The sequence below is a fragment of the Platalea leucorodia genome (assembly GCF_965183815.1).
Source record: "Platalea leucorodia genome assembly, chromosome: 4".
Lineage (NCBI taxonomy): Eukaryota > Metazoa > Chordata > Aves > Pelecaniformes > Threskiornithidae > Platalea > Platalea leucorodia.
In genome coordinates, this window is record NC_138826.1 from 19,378,997 (window position 1) to 19,401,935 (window position 22,939).

The 22,939-nt window shown below is 40.4% G+C and overlaps 2 protein-coding genes across 4 annotated transcripts in view; both read right to left on the bottom strand.

The window, feature by feature from the left end:
* Window positions 1-464: 464 nt before the first annotated feature.
* On the bottom strand, window positions 465-17,791 carry NOC3L (NOC3 like DNA replication regulator). 2 transcript variants are annotated; one of them, XM_082310558.1, is made up of 21 exons: window positions 17,719-17,791; window positions 16,004-16,211; window positions 15,476-15,602; window positions 13,042-13,199; window positions 12,874-12,930; window positions 11,705-11,835; window positions 10,906-11,067; window positions 10,042-10,135; window positions 9,653-9,828; window positions 9,307-9,435; window positions 8,708-8,839; window positions 8,244-8,324; window positions 7,546-7,646; window positions 7,007-7,079; window positions 6,868-6,931; window positions 6,709-6,780; window positions 5,537-5,718; window positions 5,179-5,307; window positions 4,434-4,531; window positions 2,471-2,555; window positions 465-1,746 (listed from the first exon to the last, which is right to left on the bottom strand). In XM_082310558.1, exons 1-21 carry the CDS (start codon window positions 17,725-17,727, stop codon window positions 1,615-1,617), a joined length of 2,400 nt encoding a protein of 799 aa, XP_082166684.1. In that variant the 5' UTR covers window positions 17,728-17,791; the 3' UTR covers window positions 465-1,614. The 2 variants fall into 2 exon arrangements, with proteins under 2 accessions (XP_082166684.1, XP_082166683.1); XM_082310557.1 differs by lacking the exon at window positions 17,719-17,791 and adding an exon at window positions 16,909-17,581.
* A 460-nt stretch (window positions 17,792-18,251) lies between these two features.
* The window catches only part of TBC1D12 (TBC1 domain family member 12), a gene marked incomplete at its 5' end in the record, with an annotated part of 48,378 nt that continues 43,690 nt past the window's right edge, over window positions 18,252-22,939 (bottom strand). For both annotated transcript variants that reach the window (XM_082310699.1, XM_082310698.1), the window contains 4 exons: window positions 18,252-19,915; window positions 20,167-20,425; window positions 22,173-22,282; window positions 22,602-22,730. In XM_082310699.1, the coding sequence (XP_082166825.1) occupies window positions 19,847-19,915; window positions 20,167-20,425; window positions 22,173-22,282; window positions 22,602-22,730 (567 nt within the window). In that variant the 3' untranslated portion in view covers window positions 18,252-19,846. The remainder of the gene's footprint in view (window positions 19,916-20,166; window positions 20,426-22,172; window positions 22,283-22,601; window positions 22,731-22,939) is intronic.

Genomic DNA, 22,939 nt, shown 5'->3' on the forward strand with positions numbered 1-22,939 from the left:
TTGGAGGGAAAAAAACCCCACCAAATGCAAAATCATTTCAAGATGAGATAAATGGTTAGGAGACATCAGAAGAAAAACAGAAAAAAATGCAATACATATTCCAAATCTCTAGGTATCTTAAACATTTGTGGTGGTGCATTTCCCCTCCCCCTCCTGGACCGCTTTACGATCTCAGGAATTCCCATCAAGACTTGGCCTTTGTGCAATGAGTTTGGCGGTTAAGCATCCCTCGACCGTACCAGGAGCTCTTGCATGGCCAAGGTGGGAACAAGAGCAGGAATAATCAGTCATCCCCTGACAGCCTTGGAACATATTGTAGATTAGATCGTAACTTGGGCAGATCAGTACGGGAGGATTGTAGCAGCACTGCTGGAATATTTGAGAACTCCAGCAATTACCGACCCAGATTGTGGCCAGGCTGGAAATTTACTGATGCCTAAAGTCAATCATCTCAAAACCCGATAAACAGCTTTGAGCTCTCCTTGACCACAGCAGTACACCACAGTATCTCCCTCCGAGCGGGATGCTTCTCAGAGTTGTAAACTCTTAAGTCTGCGAAGTTAAGAGGTCTGGCGATAGGACCTGGGCGGAACTCTGGGGCCTCCTTCACTCCTTGAGGCCTGACCTTCACCCGTTGAGACGATCATTTGAAGTGAGTATTTCACTTAACTTGAGGGGAATTTTTAACAGGTACCTTTATATGCATATTGTGTGTGTTGTGTGAATCGATTCAAATATTGTAGTAAATCCTAGTTAATCACTTTGTAAATGCTAAATTAACCAATGATTAATTGCTGCTAAATTCCTGTGATTCTCTCTCTAACTGAATAAATCTTAAACTGCTGCTAGACATATATAATCCTTAGACATAAACCATTGACCAAGTCTGGGACTAGGATTGGATCCAGCTGCACCTAGACTCCTCTCTGAGAAGGAGTTTAGAAAGCAAGGGGGTCCATTCTGAACCTCGTGACTCAATGGGAGGGCCTCCTTTACCCCCTTGAGTTTTCAATCTCTGTATAAATCATTCTAATTCATTTCTACCTTTTTTATATATATATATTCCATTCATTTAATAAGTAATAGAGTGAACCTTGCCATTGAACTTTGTTAAATTGCACTTTTATAAATTTCTGTTAAAATCCCTTTTTGCAAATATCTTTGATGGTAATCTTTAAGCGACCTAACCACTCATCTGTGACAACATCAAAGTCAATATTATATTAAAATTTCCAAAATATTTATTAATTTATCAACACAACCCAGTGATTTCTCAGAAACACATATGTCTATATTCTGTTACAAAAATTAGAAAATATATAAACAAAAATACTATAACGCATGGTTGCAAACAATTTTAAGATGACCTGGGTTTGTATCTTTTTAAATTACTGATGTAACTGTTCATTGTGGTTCCCAAGCCCTGAGAACATGGGCTTGGTGGTTAAGTGGAGAGGCCTTGTAACTGTGTGAAAAACTGCCGTTACATTTTTTTGTGTGTTTCTATATTCAAACAAAAGCCTGCTTGAATTCCTTTAATGATGAGTGGAAATTTCTTTCAGCCAGTCTTTCTCCATAATTAAGAAGCCAACTGAACACGATTGATAGATGCATTTATGACAAGGATGATTCCTTCAAGTGTTCAGCAAAATCCAAGGGTTTGTGAACAACAGTCTCACTGATGTGTTGTTGAAGCTGTTTGTTTAGCTCGTCATCTATAAATGTATCCATTTGTGAGAAGGTATCCTGAAAATTACAAAATATTAGTTGCATTACTAAACAAGGTCAGTATGTGTCTTCCATGCATAGCTTAAATTAGCAGTCGTGTTTCTCTCCCATGCCCATGGTCATCTATACCAGACCTATGGAACTAGCCCATGTATATCCGGCCTGCCAGTAAGTATCCCTTGGCTAGCAACAAAGCAATGTGTCAGGCAGTCCTTCATAAGCTCACGTTTTTGGTGAGGATTTTTTGTTTTGTTGTAAACTGGGCTTTAGAAGAATACCTACTACACATAGCTTCCAGCTCTGAAGGAGCTTACACGCTACTTCCTGTTCAACACACCTTATAAAAATAAATCAAGCATCTCTGATCAAAAGGCTAGTGAAAGCAACAATGCTAACAGTAGAGGTTGTGAGTCAGAAAGGAATGCCCTCACCCTGCCTCACAAGATCCCTTCTGGCTGCAGCCAGATCTGGAGCCCTCCACCCTTTCCTGCCGCTCAGATGAGGCAGGTCACGCACATGGTTTATACCTCCCTGTTAAAGTCTTAACACTCACATAGTCGAGTACTTTGCGCACTCGGAGACGAATGATACCAGTTAAAAAAAAAAATCTCGACACAGAACGTACAGAAACCCGAAAGCCAAAGTAAGCGTGCTAATGCCTGGGCACTGCACAGTGAGCCAGCAGATAGGTTATATCGGTATATCGTGGTTAAAAAAAGGACACAAAGAGATGAGACGGTACCTTTCTCCTGGGTGTTACTGACGCAACAGGAGGATTAAAGGTCATTCCTCTCATACTGTATGCCTCAAAAAGTTCTGCAGCAGGCCTATAGCAAAAACCACAGTGAAAGAAAAATGGTATTAGATACATTTCTAAATAATATATCACCAAACCAAGAGCAGCTTCTCCCACACACACACACACCATTCACACCCTCCACCATGCTTTAAGAGAACTCCTCAGACTAATGAGCATCACCTGGAAAAGATCAGAAGCCAACAGCTGGGGAACAATGCAAGTAAAAGCAAGTAAAATGTGTCTAAATATTCAGCTGGGGGGACAGAAGAAGAAATGGGAGACAAGAAAACTGTTCTGTTGGCTTGCCAGCACTCCAAGCAGTCACTGCTTGCCCTGTACATACTTGAAAAAGTAAAAAAAAAAAAAAAAAAAAGTGGATAAAGGTTACCCATCTGATACAATCTGCCTGAATTTCCAACAGTTCCTTACCAAAGAGTTTTATGAAAACTAAGCAGCCATGGGAGAACAGGGAAGATCATCACCTGGGAAAAGAACTGGTTAAAAGACAGGAAACAGAGGACAGGAGTCTATGATCAGCTTCTGCAATGGCAGGAAGAAACTATGGATTTCCATGGTCTGTGGCAGGACCTGTGCTTTTCAATACACTCAAAGATGAGCTGGAGAGTACCGAGTTATTTGCCGTAGTAAGAATGAGCTGCCTGTGAAGAACTGCAGACAGACTGTATGAGATGGTCAGTAAAATGGCAAATGAAATTTAGTGGGGGAAAAAAAAAAAAAAACATAGAGAAAAGCAACCTCAGTATCACATAGAACCAACAGGCTCTGAGCTGACCACTATCACTTAAGGAAAAAAATATTGTTGTTATGACAGATACTTTCACGGGATTGTGCCTTCAATGCTGTTTGGAGTTGGAAAGAAACAGATAACAGAATAGAAAATAGTTACATCAGTGTATAAATCCATAGATCACCCACATCTCAAATATTGATTGCATCTGAGTCTCCAATTTCCTCATCTTGAAATACCTGAATTGGTAAAAGTTCAGCAACAGGCAACAAAGATGATGAAAATTATGGAACAGCTCCTGTCTGGGCCAGATCCCTTCAGCCAGAAGAGATGGTAGACAGAGGGACAATATGATAGAGTCTACCAAGTCAAGTGAGGCACAGAGTGTATCAGAGCAGACTGTTCGTTTCCCCTCCCAGGGCAAGAACCAGGAGCTGTTAAATGATGCATGCTGGCACCAGGTTCAAAGTCAAAGAAGGTAGGTCTTAACGTAAGGAGCTGTGGACTCACGGAACCCTTAACAATGCTGTATTTGCAAAATGTGTGCTTTGGTTCAAGGGACACTGAATGGTTTTGAAAAGAATTCCATGAACAGGTACTAAACAGAGAATGGTATCAGGCTGAAACCAGTCGGAGGCTAGGACACTGCTCAGAGCATGTATCTTACACGCTTGCCCTGCTTTTACTCTTCCTGAGGCACCTGCTTCCAGCCACTGCTGAAGACAGGATGCTGAACTAGCTCCTTAGTCTGAACCAGGATGGCTGTTCTTATGTTTTAACATACTACGGACCTTACACTGCAACTTGGTTTTCAGTTTACACTGGACAGCCACGGTTCAGTGATCCTGATCCATATTCAGATCAGGGCTGCTGATGCAGATATTTTGCTCCCGTGGGAAGAAAGCACAGTGCACTTTGAGATTCTTACCCTTGTCACAGCCTGGCAACAAGCCTCAAAAGATAAAAAAAAAAAAAAAAAAAAAAAGAAAAAGGCAGCCAACATTCTGTACTGGCAGAAGAACAAAGAAAGTGAGTTTGAAGAACAGATTCTCTTTTAATTTTATGGATAATTATTTTTAGGGATTCCTTTAATAAAGTATGAGCAACAGCTACTTTTCAGGGCACTATTTTTAAAAACAGAACACTCTGATAACTCACCTTTGGCTCAAATCAAGTGAAAGAGCTCCTGAGCCTTCAGTTGGAGCTCCAGCAATAAGGTGAGCTGCAAACTTCTGCACTGTTGGATGATAGTGTCTCTGAAAGAAAGGAAGAAAGAAGGCAGTTGACTGAGGGACAAGGGATAATGTATTTATCTATGGATTCTTGCATTTATTTCCATTTCAATAAGATGGAAGGTTCTGCTTTTGTTTTAGATAGAGAAACTGAGCACCCCAAAATCAGTCAGTTTCTGGGGTTAAGTGAGTGAGAACACCCAGTCATACATTTATTCACTAGTATGTCATGCTGTGAGCGTAAGTCTCCACAGTTGATCTACCTCCTGCTCCCAGAAGGCAGGAGAAAGGGCAAAGGAAGTCCTCCCCAGGCCCCAGACTCTAAACCCTGGCTGGAATGACAGATCAAGGTGTCAGCTGCTCCCTGGAGAAGAGATGGACTGCAAGGGAACTTAACAGATTGAAAAAGCCTCCAAAGGCATCTTATTACATAATCTGCACTAAGATCCAGCGTGGTACTAACATACAGGATGTGTCACATCCCCTTTTGAGCTCATTCCTTCCCTATACCACTGTTCTGCTGTTCCTCTTTGTATGGAATAGGCTCATGTGGGCCAGATTTGATTGATAAGCCTGAAGACCTCTGTTCCCTATTTGTGTAAAGCATATAAACATTTAGCAGCTAATCACTGCTGACTTTTACTTCTCAAATCACTCAGCTACTCACTAACCTGAAGTAAATGCAGCTCCCACAGAGCTGTGTTCTGAGCATTGCAATGCTCTGGTTCATCTAGTTCTGGGAGATAAACTCCACTGCCTTGAGATTCATTGTCTAGTAAGAGGTCCATCTTTGGGAATGTCTGCAACACAAAAAAAAAAAAGGACTGAGTTACTGATATTACATGTCCAATTATAACACGGCTAAGTTCAGGATTCATTCCACGTTATTCAGTCTCAGCAGCATTTAAGGGTACTCTGTTTTCATCATTCTTGCTTAGATGCTTCAAAATATTTTGCATAAAATCAATTTGTCAAAAAATTCAATAAGCTTTAACCAGTGAGCTAAAAATTCCAACAAGTAAAACTTACTTGCATTAATACTCTGTTTGTTGCCAAGATCCCAACACTGGAGTTTGGAAGTACATGAAGAGCAAGCGTGGAAAGTCGCTTTAGGAAAGCAAGAGCTCGTTGCTGGGAAACTTGCTTTCTCCGCTTGGCAAACATGACATCCAGGCACTGGAGCACAATCTCTATATCGTCATTGGTACCACCTCAAAAGCAGAATTTCATACAAAGAGTACATAACCATTTTGAGGAACACACAGCTAGATACTGTGCTATTGACTGTATACTGGAACCTCAGAAACAGCACGAAAGCTGGGAGGTTCAAACACAGCACTAATGTGATACAGACATAAGTATCCATCCTTTTTTTGTAAAAATAGTCCGGCTTTGAACAGAAAAAAATGTATCATTGTTTCTGTGCTCCTTTCTAAGAAAATATTTCTTCCATCAAAAATGCCTAAACATTAGAAGCAGTTAGTGTTTTAACCCTAAGTGCATTCATTATATCATCTTTTATAAATCGTTAAATGGTGCAAAGATTTAGTCTTTTACTCATCCAGAACTGTAGAATGTTTTTTTCTCAATCTTTCCTCCTTAGTGAATACAAATTTATGAAGTTAATTAAAATTATGTTACTTTCAAACTCTGTAAGTATCTTTTTTCATAAACTATTGAGCTTCTCAGAACTATTAGAAAATTTAGATTAGAAAATTAGAACATCAGAATTGTAAAAATTGGAAATATAAACCAGAGTATTTTAGAAAACAGAATCTAAATTGAAATTATTTTTTAAATTATATTAGAAAAACTAGAGATTTTTCTCTATTAGAGAAAGAATTAGAGAAAAAACAGAGAATTTTTAAATTGCCGCTGAAAGAAACAATTATAAGGAAGCCAAACAACTTGAACTGAGGACAGGATAAATGCTTATCCAAGATCACATACTCAGTATTCCCTAATGAAATGACCTGATTAGAGCCTGTTACCATGTATTGCAATAATACATCTAGTATTTGTATTGCAGTAGTGCAATGTGCAACTTCAGAAAAAACTAGATTAAAACAGACAGTAATCTTTTCAGAACTCAGATATCTTAAAACAACTGTAGTCTATTAACACTATATTAAGGCTATGATACCAAACAAGCAGAATAAACATTATCTAGGTAAACTCTGAAAACAAGAATCTGGAGTTACCTGCATGTAGGCTGAACAGTGTCTTGTAAAGATGTGTGTAGAATTTCATCGGATCAATGTTAAGAACATCACCTATTAACATAATCCCAAATAAATACGTTTACTCCATTAATTTATCAGACAATATTAAACAAAAGTTTGCTTTTAAAGACCTCTTACCTTGACCAGAGAGTATATGAAAAGCACTGAGAACGCAATGAAGACTCTCACGATAGCTTAAAACCTAAGAATACAAAACTAATTAAGTACCCAAAAGAACATAATCTTAAGAAAACTAATAAAACTAAGCTCAACTCACCCCAGATGCAATAAGAGAATGGAGGACAATCAACAGGTCATCAAAAAATTCCACATTTATGAGATGAGCAAACCTTGAATCAAAGAGATTTTTATTTTTAAGCTACAGACATTATCTGCAAACTCAGTTCAAAGTATTTTGAATTGCTAAAATCCACATCCTAAAAGTAGAGCTAAATCACATGCTGAACACCTATTATCTTCACATAGATGGATGATTCAGCCCCCAACTGCTAATCACAGCTTCCCTGTAGCACTAGAGACATGCTCGTGTTCTTCAGGAAGTAATCAGACAAAATAATGAAATCACATCACACCCTGCTGGGTTTGCATCACATCAATTCTATCACGGGAAATTTCACATCATATCAAAATGTTTTTAGAAGTAGGTGAAAACTTCAGCAGAGAAATAAAAGAATTTCAACAATTTTGTCAGGGACAGTCTTCTCTCACTGCTTATAAATCCCTTTCAAAGTCAAAAATGCCTCTAGTGCTTTGTCTTATCTAACTCACACAAAAGAAGGTGGACTCAGTTCTTACTTTGCAAGACCTTCTAGCACGGCTGGCAAAAGTGGAGACTTCTGAGCTTTCTTCAAGATTCTAAAGTAAGTTACAAATACAATATTCAAGGTCTCTGTGTGCTGAAGGAAAGAAAACAAAATAAAATACTTAAGCATGGAAAACAGACATTTCTACTTCACTTAAACTCAATTGAAAATGCTCCTCCCTGTCCAAGCCTGCACTCAGGCCTTCCAAACCAGCCCTGGCACTGCCATCTCTGCTCTTCTTATGCTGAAAAGCTCAAGTCCTGCTCTCCTGCCCCCTACTCTGCCCGCTCACCCTCTCCTAGCTAAACAGCCTCTCTTCTCTCCCATCCAGAGTAGCAACACTCCTCCTTCGCCTAAAGGCCACTCTGAGAGGCTGGTAACAACCATTACATAGTGCCATACGTAACAGGAACAGGGCACCTGAAGAACATATATCAATGGATTCAGATACCTTTTTGTGCAGAGAACAGAAGGAAATAGGAATGGCTAACATGGCTTTCCTGGGTAAACTGAGAGGTCTTGGTTTACTAAAACCTAGACCTCTGGCACAGACAAAATGTTTGCAAGCTGCCAACATTATCCAGAGGTGTAGAATGCTGACAGGTTGGGATGGAGGGGAGACAGTTGGTTACAAAAGGGTTAGGAGCTCCTACTTTGCAAAAATAGGAAAATAATCTCTAAATTACTTACCAGCTTCAATTTTTTTTCTTTACTTTCTGAGGCTTCTGCTTCCAAGAGTTCTCGTTCCAGTTTCTCTTCTGCTTTCTTCCACTGAAAACATACAGTTGATTTTAAGACAACAGATTAAATGTTTCCAACCAGCCTGGATATCCAGGTTGCACAGATACAGAGAACAAATCTTCCATGCTTGGTGAGTTGCTTAAGTCACCCTGTGATGCTACAGGATAGCCAACTTGGATATATTCCTTCTTATCAGAAACAACCAATCAAAGGCGTTATCAACACCAGAAACAGAAAAAAATTAGGAAGATAATTAAATTCCCTGTAGAACCTCATAAATATTCAAGTACAATGCAAACACTAATCACTGATGCTGAGAGTTAACAATGGCAACAGGGAGAAGGGCAATCATTGCTAGAACAAATTGCTGCATAAAGTCACTGAAGTAGAGCATGAAAAAGCACACGTCATACCTTTCTTTGCATTCTTGAAAGATTTTTTCTTTTCTCTTTGTAAGTCATGAACTTTTTCTTTGGTGCAATGTCTTCGGAATCTTTTTGTAATTCTACTTCCTTAATTCTTAAGTGAAGAAATACTTTTAACACCTGTCGTAAAATAAAACAAATACAATGAAAGGTGATCCACAACAGAGGAACAGAGAGGGTAAGAAATCCTGAATTCCATTCAGGCTCGTGGGCTTTGCTGGTCAAAGGTTCTTCTGCTTACTCCCCTCCTGTTCCTTCATATCTGTATCTCTCATCTCTGCTCCTAGTTCCTTCTCCAGCACTGTCCATTTCTGTTCATTCCTCCATTTGCCTCTCTCACTTCAAGCTTCCCTGCCTGACTTAACCCATGTCTCTGTTAAAAGTTGATCTTGTGCTCCCAGTCTCCTTCCCCTGTCCCATCTCTCTCTTTCTAACTCTCTGGCTCGGCCTGCTCCTAAGCTGCCTGTGTTCTGATAGAGTGAGGAAATTCTGCTTGTCTGTAGCCAGGAGCTGCACTAACTTGTAACTTCTGGATTTTTTTAAACCATTGACAGAAGAAAATTGTGTAGTACAATAAAGACTCTTACCTCAGGTCTGACATCGTAATTTCTACCCCTCACAAGGCCAGAAATGACCTTAACTACACCGAGCGAAGCATAGCCCAACTTGTCTTGTTTAAAGAGCTTCTTAACTGCCTCAAAGCACAGTTCAGAAATCTGAAAAGTGAATTCAAACAAATTCTTCTGTAAAGCCAAGTCTATGACAACAGGTAACTGATAATACTGATGGTATTTACTAATTAGAAAGTGGACACAGCCTGTAAGATAGCAAAAAGATATGGCCACAAGATCTGGATATTGTGGAATAAAGCTCAGAAATAGATTATTTTTCATGCAAAACAAAAACTCTTTCCCTAATCAGAAAATCACTTACCATTTTTGATGCATCATTCATGAGCGGAACAATAAGAACAATAATGTTGTTGTGGAAGTTAAAGTGGGGTAGGGCCACAAGCAGCTCACACAGACACTTCACTGCAATCTCTGCTAGACCTTTATATGCTTTTAATGAGATGACATTGCTTTTCTTCAACTTCCTTTGTTTCCAATCTGCACAAAATGTTAATTTTACCCATTACTGTTCGCAACATAGGGAAGCTTCTAAATATTTACATTTTTAGTTATTGCAGGCATTCTCCTACACACTTATATGAAACAGTACTTGCATTAAAGACAGCAGGTAGCATTCAATCAAAGGAGGTTAACTGTGATGCTGCAAACAATTTTGCATTTACTACAAAAAATGGGAAGTGTTGACTGTACCTTTAATTGTTTGTTCCAGATTTTCCAAGTAAAATTTATACTGGCTCACAAGGCCTTCTTCAAATTCTCTCAGTTTCTGAGTTTCTTTTTTAACCTGTAAACATAATACACATGAAATTTTATTTGGAGAGCTAAATCCTGAAATTAGCCAGCAGTGAAAAAAACACAAAGTTTTTAAATAAATTATCAGATACCTAAGTATTTTTTTTTCTAGACAGACATTCCTAGAAATTTATGAAAAATAAAATATTTCTACATATTTCTCTATGTGTTCTTATGCTCAGAGGGCCTTTTCCAACTTGGCTGATTTCATTTATAGGTACTGAAGTGAAATTTATAAATAGATGTTATTTTAAAGCCATGACTCTAAACTGCACTACCTATATTCAAGAAACCTTCTAAAGAATTCGTTAAAAACAAGCTCCAGAAAACAAGTTATTCTGCATTTGCCCAGCAAATTATTGAACACATGACACAGAAATCTGTGCCAGTTAGGTGACAATGTTGCATAATTTGCCTTCTTTCTAGTTCCCTTCAGTGTGACACAAAACACCATCTTGTTCCAAGGTTTATGATGAAAGTCACACGGGTTTGGTATGCTACTTTCATATACTATTTTTTCCCTCCATTACCACCAGCATGTCAGCTACTTATTGAAGGAAGTACATAAGAATTAAAAGTTCAAAACAAAGACCTCTGCCCCTGGAAGTGTCACAGTTTCAGAATTTCCACAAGTACTTGTGTATTTGTCACCCTTTGCTCAAAACTATAAATTCATATTAACCAAACCAGTATTAGTATTTGGCATAACTTAAAAAAATCTGAACTACTCACAACACTCTATAATGAAATTTGGTATTTCACCTTGGTAGCCTTTTCTGCTTCAGTCAGAGGCCGAATTTTGTAAGAAGGCGCAATATCTTTGAATATCTCCATCAAAGAAACCATGACCAGCTTCCGAACAATCACAGCCACATTAGGATCCTGTTCCATCAACATGGCACGCAGCTCCTTCAACTTTTTAATCTGATTAAGAAAAGAGGCAGACAAAGTCAGCTGAAGATCACCCACAAAACAATGTACAAGCACAATGTGCTTTTCAGCAAAAGTTTGCCACAAGAAACATGCCTCATTTTTAAATACTACAAGGAGAGAAAAATTAACTCAGCAGTTACTCAGAGTCTACTTAGCACTGCATAAAGGGCCAAGAAATGCTAGATATCCCAACAAAATTCTTATCTCGGAAATGTTCAAACTATCCTGCTATTACAAACTTGCACAGGATTATAGCAAATTACTAGCATATCCTGCAACATTGAGAACTATCAGATACAACCCTGAAAACAGAGCTTAAACAATGGTCATGCTTAAGGAACAAGGTAGTTTGGACAGGAAATACCACAGACAGTATTATTCCTAAACCCACAAGTATTCACAGCACACACAGTCACCTGGATCTTCACCTAATTCAAATCCTTTGTACCAACCTATGGCAGCAGTTTCACTGTTCGCCACCCCCTGAGAAGTGATACAACACTGACCTTTTTACTTGTTCTACTCATGTATTTTTCTGCTTCTGCTATTGTTTGGTCACTTCAGATCTTTATTGACATACTGCACAACACAGACACACATACATGCATGTTAAGTAAATGCAACCTACGTTGTTGTCTGGCTCAGAGAGAATGGCCGACGCTAAGGCAGCTATGTGCATCTTCCTTTCCTGCAGCTTTTGTCTCCTTTGAGCAGCCATTTCCTCAGGAGTGAGAACAGGCAGGGGTTCTTCATTAAAGTCTAGCACAAGGTGTGAGAGTTAGAAAGGAGGGTCACTAGGGAAGCCGCTTAACAAATACCGTATTGCAAACTACACTTCTAGATACTGCATTTTAGACGGGCACCATGATAACACCACACAAGAGTAACATGTGCGGTTCTACAGTAAAAGAAGCTTTAAGAATGACCTTGCTAGAGCTTATATTAACCCAGAGGTTAATTTTTGCTCCACTCCAGAATCTTACACTTGCAAAAAGAAATGGACCAAATGGTTTTGAATCTGCAACTGGTATTTCCTAAGTATAGTGGGAACATATAAACCCAACATATGACCCCAACTGTGCCAAGAAACCGCAGTGCTCTGCGATTTGCAGCAAATTATTCAAGATTCACTTTTTCTTTTAAAAATACAATTGTTTTATTTGCGTTTTCTGAGTATTATTTTGCTACAACTATGTCCTTCCTCAACTTCAGATTATATTTAGAGATTAATGACCCAGAAGTGTCAGAGTTACAACTGCAACTGTTATTTGAATATGACTCTTAACTGGATAGCAAACTGCAAATTGAAGTCTGAATTTCCTGGTATTCTGATGCTTTAAGTAAAAAATTTCAAAGACAAAGACAGACACCCAAAAGCCTACAGAAGTCTGTGTCCTGAACTGCATTTCAAAATGATCTCAGAGTAATCGAACTAGAACCACAGCTTATACTCTTTAAGACCAAGATTTCCCTTCTCACTGGCAAAGATGACACAAGTGATATAAGGAACTTCAGGCAAACATCAGTTCCAGGTTAAAATCAAAGTAATTTTAAAGAAAGAGATTCTGAAACCAGCTGTTCTTCAGGTCCTGGGATCCTAACGGGTAAGAAAGCAAGCTCTGAATCACTGTTATGCTTTGGGGCAACATGGTAATGAACATATTCAAAAACACCCTAAAAAAAATACACTTAAATTACAAACTTCCTTAGGAAACAGCAAAGTACTCTTCAGATATGTCAGTGATTTGGAAAAAAAAAAAACACACCCAATGAAAAGCAAACATGATGTTTTATTACCCTCTGCTTCCTCCATTTCTTCTGTATCGTCTTCTTCATCCTGTGCAACATTGAGAACTGCAAAAATAGAGTGTCTAGTGTCAAGCATGTAATAAACACTGTGGAATTCTAAAAGAATAAATTATATACAACTTGGCTACTATACTGATTCCAGAATCTGTGTCCTACCTGGCTTTTCCATAGTTTGGGGAATAATGCCACTTTTGTCTTTGATGGGGAGCAGATGAATGAGTTCTTTTTCTGGCTCAGTCTGCATGCGTCTTGGCACCTTCTCATATTTGTCAATCACACTTTCATGTTTTCGCTTTTTGACGTGAACAGGTTCACTGAAAAATACAACGCAAACTAAATGAATTAGCCATCTAATTAGACATGAACCATGTATGACAGTATACTAGCTGGATTAAGTGTCCACACTCAGAAAAATAAATAATGGCTGATCTTATTAAGTGGAATGTTTGAGTGTGTTCACCATTTACAGCACCAGTCAACACTCACTCAATGTTAATGTGGATCTGTACAGGATCTTTGAATTCAGGACAATACAGTGCTTCCCATGTTTTTACAGGAAACTAAATGCGAAATGAGCAAAGACAAAATGAGATTTAGTTAATCTGGCAGGCCAGCCAACTTCATGAATTTTGAAATGTTGGCATACAGGTGTAAACACACACATCCATGCAAAATGCTTACATTGGTTTTGAGTTTACAAAAAATATTAATTGAATGGTGTAGCCGCTTACAGCACAGGCACACTATAGAGTGTGTTATCTGTTCATCTTATTAAAAAACTAAAAGCCAGGGATAAAGAATCACATTGTTGAAGCCACATGGTTGGTCTATCTTATAACAGGAACACTGCTTTTGTTCTTGTAAGGGGCAGAGTTTCAACTATGGATATCTGAAGGATTCTGAAAGCTCTGGGCTCAGAGACTGCTAGGCTTAAGAAAGTAAAAATCACTTGTATGAGAAGTAGTTTTATATCCCAGAGTCTACCCAGATTCCCTGCACACATGACACAGTCACCCTATGCATGCATTGTAAGGACAGTGCACCAGCCTCAGCCTTGCTGTCCCTGTGCAGATCAAACCTTTCCTATGTACCCAAATCCTACACATCTGTGATTGATCTGTTGAGCATGAAGAAAATACAGCTGCTGTGAAAACAAGGGAAATTCTGGGTGATACCAGACATCTGGAAACCCTAGTACTAGCTGATGGGTTTTGAGATGGCACTGCTCCCTTTCATGTAGCATAAGGGACTCAGGAACCCTTCAAAGTAAGGCAACAGTGAACAAATCAGATGAAGCTTGTAAAGACAAACACCCTTCAGAAACGTGATTTCAGCCCTAAAACAATAAAATTTTGGAGAAGAGTAAATAAAATACAAAGATGCAAAATAGAAACTATTAAGATCTCAGCACAGCCTGTCTCTCACCTAGGCCAAAGTGCTGTTTTACCTGCCTCCCTCCCCACTGTGCTCCCCCTCTGCATGTGCAGGTGCCCTGCCATGGCTGAGGCTCACTAAAAACTTAACCCTGAGCAGTCCTGCCATGAAGGACTCCACCGGCAAGCAAGCAGGACTAGGACTCTCTTACTGGACAAACAGTCCAGTGTCTTCCTTAAGATGTCCCACAGCCTCGCTCTCCCCTACCCTGCCTTGACCTCCCAGGCAACGCTTAACCAAGATGTGATAATGAGTGGGTCAGTGCACATTTTTATTTATCTCTACTCCCTGTTACCTTTTACCACTACTGCTATCACTTTTCTACTCTGCTCACTGGGAAAGCCTATGTCACACCCCAGTCTCCAAGGATAACAGAAATAATGCAGTGTGGTGTACCACCCTTTTGCAGGAGATGTCCCTAACCTGCACCTAAGTATATAAGAACATAAGTATTTAGTCTGTCCTAATATGAGCATGTAATTTATAAGTGAGGTAATATTTGACAAGTTCTTAAGAATGATTATAGTTGATCAGAGTGAAGCAGATTAAAAAGACAAATTCTGCAGTTTAAGGGAACACTAGGAAAGGAGCTAAAAGCTAGTAATAGTAAAACACGTAAAAGAGCAACTATCCTTCTATGTTGGATTTGTGAACTCTACCTAACACTTTGCTCCAGAAAACTGGTAACAAATTCTTTGTATGAATATTTTGGTGTAGCATGTGTTTACAGGCATGGCTTCCAGAACCTTTTTTTTTTTTTTTTACAGCAATTTGCAATGCAATATGAAAGCACAGTGGCCCAAAGTACAGGGAACATCCTGCATACTCTATATAGAAAAAAAGACTCTGTATACAGATCAAAGCATTTCTTTCAGTTTGAGGAATGCTACTCATCTCGCAGCCAGGGACCTCATGGGAAGGAACACTGTGCAGAAACAGTATCCTGAAGGTCAGGCAGAGCAGGTGAATGTACTGATACGCATCAATACATTAATACTGAATGTACTGACAGACTAAGGAAACAGTAAACTGGAACTGCAAAGAAACACCAGACTGAAAGAGACCTCCTGATATATGTATTACACTACATGTTAATTACATATTAACCACACAAAGCTGAATTAGTACGAAAAGTAGACATAACAACAACACTCACTTGGAAGAAAGATCTCTGGTTAAAAAGGATGCTTTTTGAGCCAAATCCTCCATTAATTTTAAGTCATCTTCATCCATCATGTCCAGTGGAAGAGCATCTTCTTCCTCTTCTTCTTCCCGCTTTTCAGCTATTTTAGAAGATGATGTGTACAGATTAAGATCCTGTACGTATATTCAAACTTGAAAACCTAACACTGCCTACACCTGTGAGATCATTTTACACCTTACTTCAACCTTGGGCTTATCAACCTTCATGCATGTGTTTTGTGTTATCCCAGAAATCAGCCCCTTCATTTTGACATCCAATAATGATTAGAGCAAACACATTTCTACCATCTCCAACCATCAGATCTTGTTTCCAGAATGGTTACATTTTATATTTTTCATAAGTCTCCCTTTCTTTCCTTTAAACAAGAACAGCAATTATTTGTACACAGAAAATGAAATGTTGTTTTCCTGATACATACGCAGCAGGATATTTAGTAATCCTTTTTGCTTACAAAAAAAAAACCTCTGAGCAAACACTTACCAACTGTTTTTTTCTTGCATTCTTCCAATGGAAAAGGTTTTCTAGAGATAGCATCTCTGACAGCCTCCCTTAGCTTCTTCTGTTCTTTTCGATACTTCTTAGCAGCACTTTGCTGCTTGTACTGTTTATTCTTTAATTTGTTGTCAAGTTTTATTTTACTAGTTCTCAGTAACTTGCGAAAGCTTGGAACTCGTTTTGTGTTTTTTCTCTAGGAAACAAACAGAAAACTAAAAGTAACTGACATGTTCATAGCCTTTGTGAAATTTATTTCACTGTTTCAGATCTCATTAAGTTAATATTCTACCAGGGCTGACGGTGTTTCTTCCAAATGGTATCATCAGTTAGCTCCAACCCAACTGCGTTAAATTTTTGAGGAGACCTGCGAAGAATGTTTTACAGAAATGTTCTTTGACAATTTTTTTTAAATAAACCCTATGTCCATCACTTTTAGACACATTAAGACTCCAAGTATGGTAAACAGATTGTTAGGGCACAGTTCTTTGCCCTGCGCACTCCTAAGCACTCTGTCTCCGCTCTTCACAATGCCGATCTTCGCCAGCACATGGTAAGGTTAGGAGGGTCTGGTACAAGGCCACAGCCTCAGGCAAATGTGCTCCTGCAGCACACTTCCCCATGTTGAGCTTCGGCTCTCTCCTGCCCCAAACTCTCCACGACTGGTAGCTGCATGGAAAAGACAAGGCTGCCTGCTGCAAGGCTCAGAACAGCACAATGCATAAGCTGTGTACGGGCTACAGGTGCCAAAGCTCAGGGAGCCACAGTGGTCACAGGAAAGAGGGCTCAGGGAAAGCCCAGAGGCGCAGATCAATGCAGGCACCCTGTGCCAAAGCCGCAAAACACTCCCAGGAGCGTTCAGGATGGAAACGGACGCAGCACGGCGTACCTACTGGGGGGCATGGGAGGGCAAGGGCTGCGGAGGGAACACGGGCCATTGTATTAGTCCCGGTGGCGGTGGTGGGTGTCCCTTCGGTAAGGGGACAGGCGGCTGGACCAGTGTGGGGCTCCTCGAATCTGGAATTTTTGCCAGTTCACCTTTATCTTCCCTTTTTAGATCTGACTACTGGGAAAGCGCTGAAGAGACAGAAGCAGCGCTGAGGCTCGTCCCTGTGCCACGCAGGCCGCACCGTCAGCTGCAACAGCCGCAGGCCGCGACGCCGCGGCCCAGAAGCCGGCTCAGCCTCTGCCGGCCCCCTCCGGTGCCACCTCGCAGCCCGGGCGCCTGCCAGCAGGGCCCGCTGCAGACAGCCCTGCCCTCTGGCAAAGCCCCGACGCCACGCTCCTCAGGGTAACGAACAACGGTGACCCGGTTCTCGTTCCGCGCCTCAGCTTTGGCAAAACCACCTTCGAGAGGCGACAGACGGAGGTCTGTCTTGCCGGGGACCCGCCGCTGAAGGGCGGGCTGCTGCCCGCCCCAGGCACGCCGCGTTTTACCACCGGCCCCCGCCGCTCACAGTTTTGTCGTTGCCCGCAGCAGCGCAGGACGAACCCGCTCGGCCCGAGGGGAGGCGGAGCCGGCGCAGGAAAGCAGCCTCCTCCCGAGGAGCCCGCGCCGGAGGCCCGGGGGCCGCCCCCCGCCCCCCAGCACCGGCCGGGGCCAGGCCGCCGCCGCGACAGCCCCGCCAGGCGCGCCCCGCGGCGGCACAGGGGTCGGCAGAGGCCCGGGCTCCGCTGCCCCCGCCCCCCCCGCAGTACTCTACCGGCTTCATGGCGGCGGCCCCGCGCGTGCTGTGCCGGCGACGGGCAGCGGAAGCGGCGGCTGGGGGCGGGGTCGAGCCGCGCCCGCCCCGCCCCGCGCGGCCGCAGGCACAGCGGCCCCTGGCGGCGGAGGGCGGCACCGCTGTGAGGGACAGAGGGGCGGCTGCTCCGGCGGGCAGCTGCTCCCACTTCATAATTGACTACAGCTTTTAATTTAACGCTCCACCCTCCGCCCCGCACCACAACACGCCCTCCGGGAGCAGAGTATCCGCCTCCGAGCTCACCCCCCGAGCCTCAGAGAGAGGAAAGCCGAGCTGCAAGTGTGCGGCGCTGCCCTTCGCCCTTCACCTCAGCTCCTCAGGGAGGCAAGAAATGCGGGCAACCGAAGTGCGGGTGCTCGCTGCAGGAACCGGCCCGGTTTTCATCAGTACAGCACCATCCATGAGGCGCTCTCTTGCCATACTTCGCAGGAAGCGATGGAGGAACAGAAAAGAACCACGCCGCACATCTGCTATAAGTTTTATTTACACAGGAACTGTTACTAGTGGTCTTAAAGGAAGGCTTGATCCTTCTATTTACAGTTATGTACAGATTTATAGCTGAAAAGTAAGAAAACTGTACAAGATAACACAAAAATATAAGACAAATTGGATCCAATTAAAGTAGTGAATACATAAGTTAAGAAAAATCTGACATTTAAATTTCAAATTGTAATGTTATGAGTAGTATATATGTCATTTTTAGACCAGATAGCAACGTAAGTTACACCACACTAAATCTTTACCCCAATTATGTAGACTCTGCTTTTAAACACCAGACAACTGGAAGCCTCCTGCACTTAAAAATACATAATGGTAATTTTGACTTGATTTCCACAGAGGGACCAGTTACAAAAACCCACATGTAGGGAATTTATTTACATTAAATATTAGCAAAAATGGACCAAGAGAGTGCAAGTGTTCCTCACCTGCAGTGCTATCCATTTTAAATTTCCATCCCCTACAATCACAAGTTGTTGTACAGCATCTTCGAGAATAGGAAATGGTTGAAAATATCTGCCGTGACACATACAGTATGACCCTATGTCTCACAGTTAAACGATGTTAAAGAATTAAGTATCACTAAAACCAGATACTTTTTGGATTTCAGTATTGCACACTAATAAAAGATAGTTTCAAAAACGATTCTGTGTCTGCATTATTCCGAAGTGTTAAAAGTGGCTGCTCCTTTGACAACGCAAAGTCTGCAGATAGCTTTGTCAGTTTTTAGTGTTCACCGTTACATACAAGTATTTCTTAGTTGGAAATGGCTCAACAAAACAAAACAAAACTTCTGGTGGCAAAACCCTTTCACAGAATACCCACTCCATTTTTAATAAGCTGCACAACCAATACACCAAAACAAATGCTTAACGCCACTTGCTTTGAAAGCTCTACACTCTGAAAATAATAGCCCTGATCTTACCACTGTTTAAAATTCAGATTATCTTTGCTCTAACAGGTTTGGGCACAATACGTCCACAGTTCCTGAGTTAATCACATTTGCCCAGACTGAAGAATGAAGCTGCAACTTAAAAAACCCCAAGTAAATAAGACAATACCCCTTCCCAAATTTTAACCATCTTGCACATAAACATACCAAACAACCTTATTTGGTCCTCAATACTTTCAGATGGTTAATTTTGGAGGTAATATTTGTACCAAAGCATTTGGTTTGGATAGCAGTTTTGGGGCCTTAAGATTTAGCATTTCCCTCATCCCCCCAAAAAAGTGCCTTTGTGGTATTTGTAAAAAAAGTTATGCCTCAAAATTTTTTTTAAAGTACCAACAGAAGTTATTACAAATGTTTATTGCATTGAGCTGATTCTTTTAAAGTATTAAATATGAACTCCCCCGCTTCTCAGTTTCATAGGTTTTAGTATTCTGTGTGAAAACAAATCTTCCCATGACAAAAAGCTAATACTGGCAAAAAGGGTGAAGATTTCATCAGTTCATTACTCCACTGAGAGCTGCATCGGTTTTCCATCTCATTTTCACATTTGCTATAGTGCTTTTCCACATAGAAGTGATGTGAAAACTCCTTTGTCATCAAGTGGTTTTCCATTTTCAATTGACCTCAACATTACAACGATTAGCTTTTCAGTGCCGGGCTATGGTTCTTGTCCCCTTCTTTGTTGTCCTTCATCAGTGAGGCAAACACCTGGAAAAGTAAATTATTTAATGAATATAAAAAAAGCCAGTCTTCTAAAAAAGATCAGTATTAACCACCACAATATTAGCACGGAGATTAATTTCTAGGATGAGACACAAGAAAGGAAGTGCCCACTGCTCAGAAGTCAGACATGCAGCATAAAGTAGTCATTAAGTGCCCCATATACTCATGTGCTGACATGTCTGTTTTGAGATACATACATATATATCTATATATATCTCTATCTCCAAGAAACTCACCTGTGCCCATTTTTTGTTACTATTCTGCATCTGAATAGCTGCAATACAGCTAAAAAGCTTTTCTGATGTAATGTCTTCTGGAAGCTTTGTTAGAAACTGTGCTATATGAATAAAGTCCATCTGTAGGAGAATATCTTCATATAACCGAAGGATTCCTAACCCTGTCCTGAACAAAAATTCTTCTCCATCTCTACAGAAAACGTCCCAGACACGACAGGCCAGATCAAGTGGTAATGACTTGCTGTAGAGTGTAAAAATCCTACAATTGAGGAAAAAAAAAAAAGGCACAGTTATAACTTTAACCTATTTCAGAAAGATGAAAATACAACCTCCTTTAAATCTCAGTTACATTAGCTGAGAGTGAGCAGATGACAAATTATTTCATGTGTTCTTATTTTTTCCGTATTTCAAAGATCCACAGGTCTCCAGTTTTTAAAGTCAGAGCTCCTACTCTGAAACCCATCTCTATTCATGCTACAGGAAATCCTCCATTTGAAAGCCACCTCCTTTAGGAAGCTCTGGCTAGAGAAGTTACAAACATCTTTACACTCAAACAGGGTATGATACAAATAAAAACGTAACCCTTCTCTCCCATTCTTTAAGCCATACAGTTTAATAGCTCTGTTCATCATTTGTTTTCTAAACTAAATCTAAAGCCACAAATTATCTCAATAGAAGGCTACATCCCACTAATGTATTAATGAGATTTCAATAACTACACGGCCATGATACCCTTTCAATTTCTACTCACGTTAAAAATCGCCAAAATCTAAAGACAGTCGCTGTTCTATTCTTATTGGGAAGACTCCACTTGCATTTCTTATTGCAAAGTTTATTTTTACAAAGCATTCATTATACATGGGCAGAGAGTTCAGTCTGCTGCATGTACCATATTGTAGAACCCCTCCCATAAACTTGTAGTGGTTCCTTTGATACAAAACCCAGTGTTCTCTGTTTCCCCATTATTCCTATTGGGAAGCGCTTCAGGAACCTCAGAACACTCCTTCCCGCAGACTACCACAACCTCTTCTACTCTCCCTTTATAAGAGGAGCTCTCTACTCAAGGCCATCCTTGGAACATGTGCAGGAATTAACAATCTTCATTTCTCACAGGTAATTGGAAGCAGAATATTCTAGTACTTTGTACAGCAGCACTATTTCCACAACATATATACCTCTCCTAAACTCTAAGGACTGCAGCACGCTCCTGACTCAATGCTGCTATGTATGACCTGCTCCTGCTGAGACTTACAGCTTACTGATAAGCTGCATCTTATAGCTGAAGTTCTTCATTCCCCAGTACTCAGATGAGTTTTTATATTATTTAATTCTACCCAATTCAATTTACTCTATTAGAAACTTCTAACCATATAATAATCCTGTATGAAGCACATCCCTATCCACACACACTTATGAACAGACATTCCGTATTTGGCAGCACTACACACACTTCAAGGGCACTTGCATTACTGCCTTCCATTACAAGAACATAATGTAGTTCGGTACTTTCTGCTTTAGAACATTCATTACTTCAAAATGTTCACTGTATTTCCAAGTTTATCCCTTCCCAAACCAGGTCCTAAATTTCATCTTCCTTCTGCTTCGAAGGCTATGTTCCTATATTCATACTTTCTTCAGTAGCTGATTACATTCATTCCATCAAGTCACTTAAAATCAGTCATAATACACTACGGTGTAGTAGCCTCCTCTCCCCTATTTATGTTATGTTACACATAGCTGACTCTTACCTGCAGCAACAAGAAAACTATTTCTATCTGAATAGATGTCACTCTGAATCCCAGTTCATAAAATTTGAATCCTGCCAGAGGAACTGTGATTGCACAGAGTAGTTCACCATGATTTCACAAGACCTAGGAAGCTGATGTACACAAACACCTACTGAATACTTTTTTTAATCTTGTATTTCTATTGCTGAAAAACCTATAGCAAAATGGAAAGTGTTCCAACAGTTGTAAGGTTAGGTTTGCTATGTTCTCTGAACTCACCAGTCTATCAAATATATGTCTGGAGTAAGACTGTATGATTTGAAATGAAGAAACAATTTGGGAAGATTTTCTTCAAAGAATACTTCAAAGGCTGCAAAGTATTTCAGCATCTGTAGAGACAGTAGAACACCTCATAAGCAGTCATCAAAAGAATGTTTAGTTGTAAAATAACACAAACCCCACCAAGAATCGAGGATGTCAACATAGCACAATGTGACTTCTTAGGATAAGTACAATGATTAAGTGTTTCTAGAGGAAAAATCAAAACAGTAGGATGTGTTCTATGGATTAGTATCTAGTATTCTCAGTTTTGTAACCAGAGGTTAAAAGTTTTCCTTAATCAACAGGACAAAAGGAAGTCATCAATAAAATCAGTTACACTTCAAGTCAAAAGAATGTTATGGTTCAAAACCAGAAAACTGTGCATACCATGCTGTGATCCACACGGAAAAAGGCCAGCTGGCATGGCTTGTTTAGAAGGTTAGCAAAGGCAATGAAAGCATCTGCCTCCTCCAGATTGAGAATGAGCACAGCAGCAATGAAGGACATCCCTTGTACCTTCAAGTGGGAAAAGCATCGGGCAAATATAGGTGAGTAGATTCAGTACATCTTATATCTTTGGAAACACAAATATTTACAGTCTGCAATATATCAAATACCATTGCATAACATTTCCAGATGAACAGAAACAACACGGATAAATAATTTTTATGCATGCAGTCAATTTGATTTCAGCAAGACACAGAGTCTTTCTTCAGATGCCGGTT

Coding starts and splice junctions, on each gene's coding strand:
- NOC3L (XM_082310557.1), bottom strand. CDS start 16,953: ATGGCCCGTGTTCCCTCCGCAGCCCTTGCCCTCCCATGCCCCCCA. Junction 7,647..8,243: donor AAGAAAAAAAATTGAAGCTG/GTAAGTAATTTA, acceptor TCTTTCCTTCAG/CACACAGAGACCTTGAATAT. Junction 6,781..6,867: donor TCATATACTCTCTGGTCAAG/GTAAGAGGTCTT, acceptor TTATGTTAATAG/GTGATGTTCTTAACATTGAT.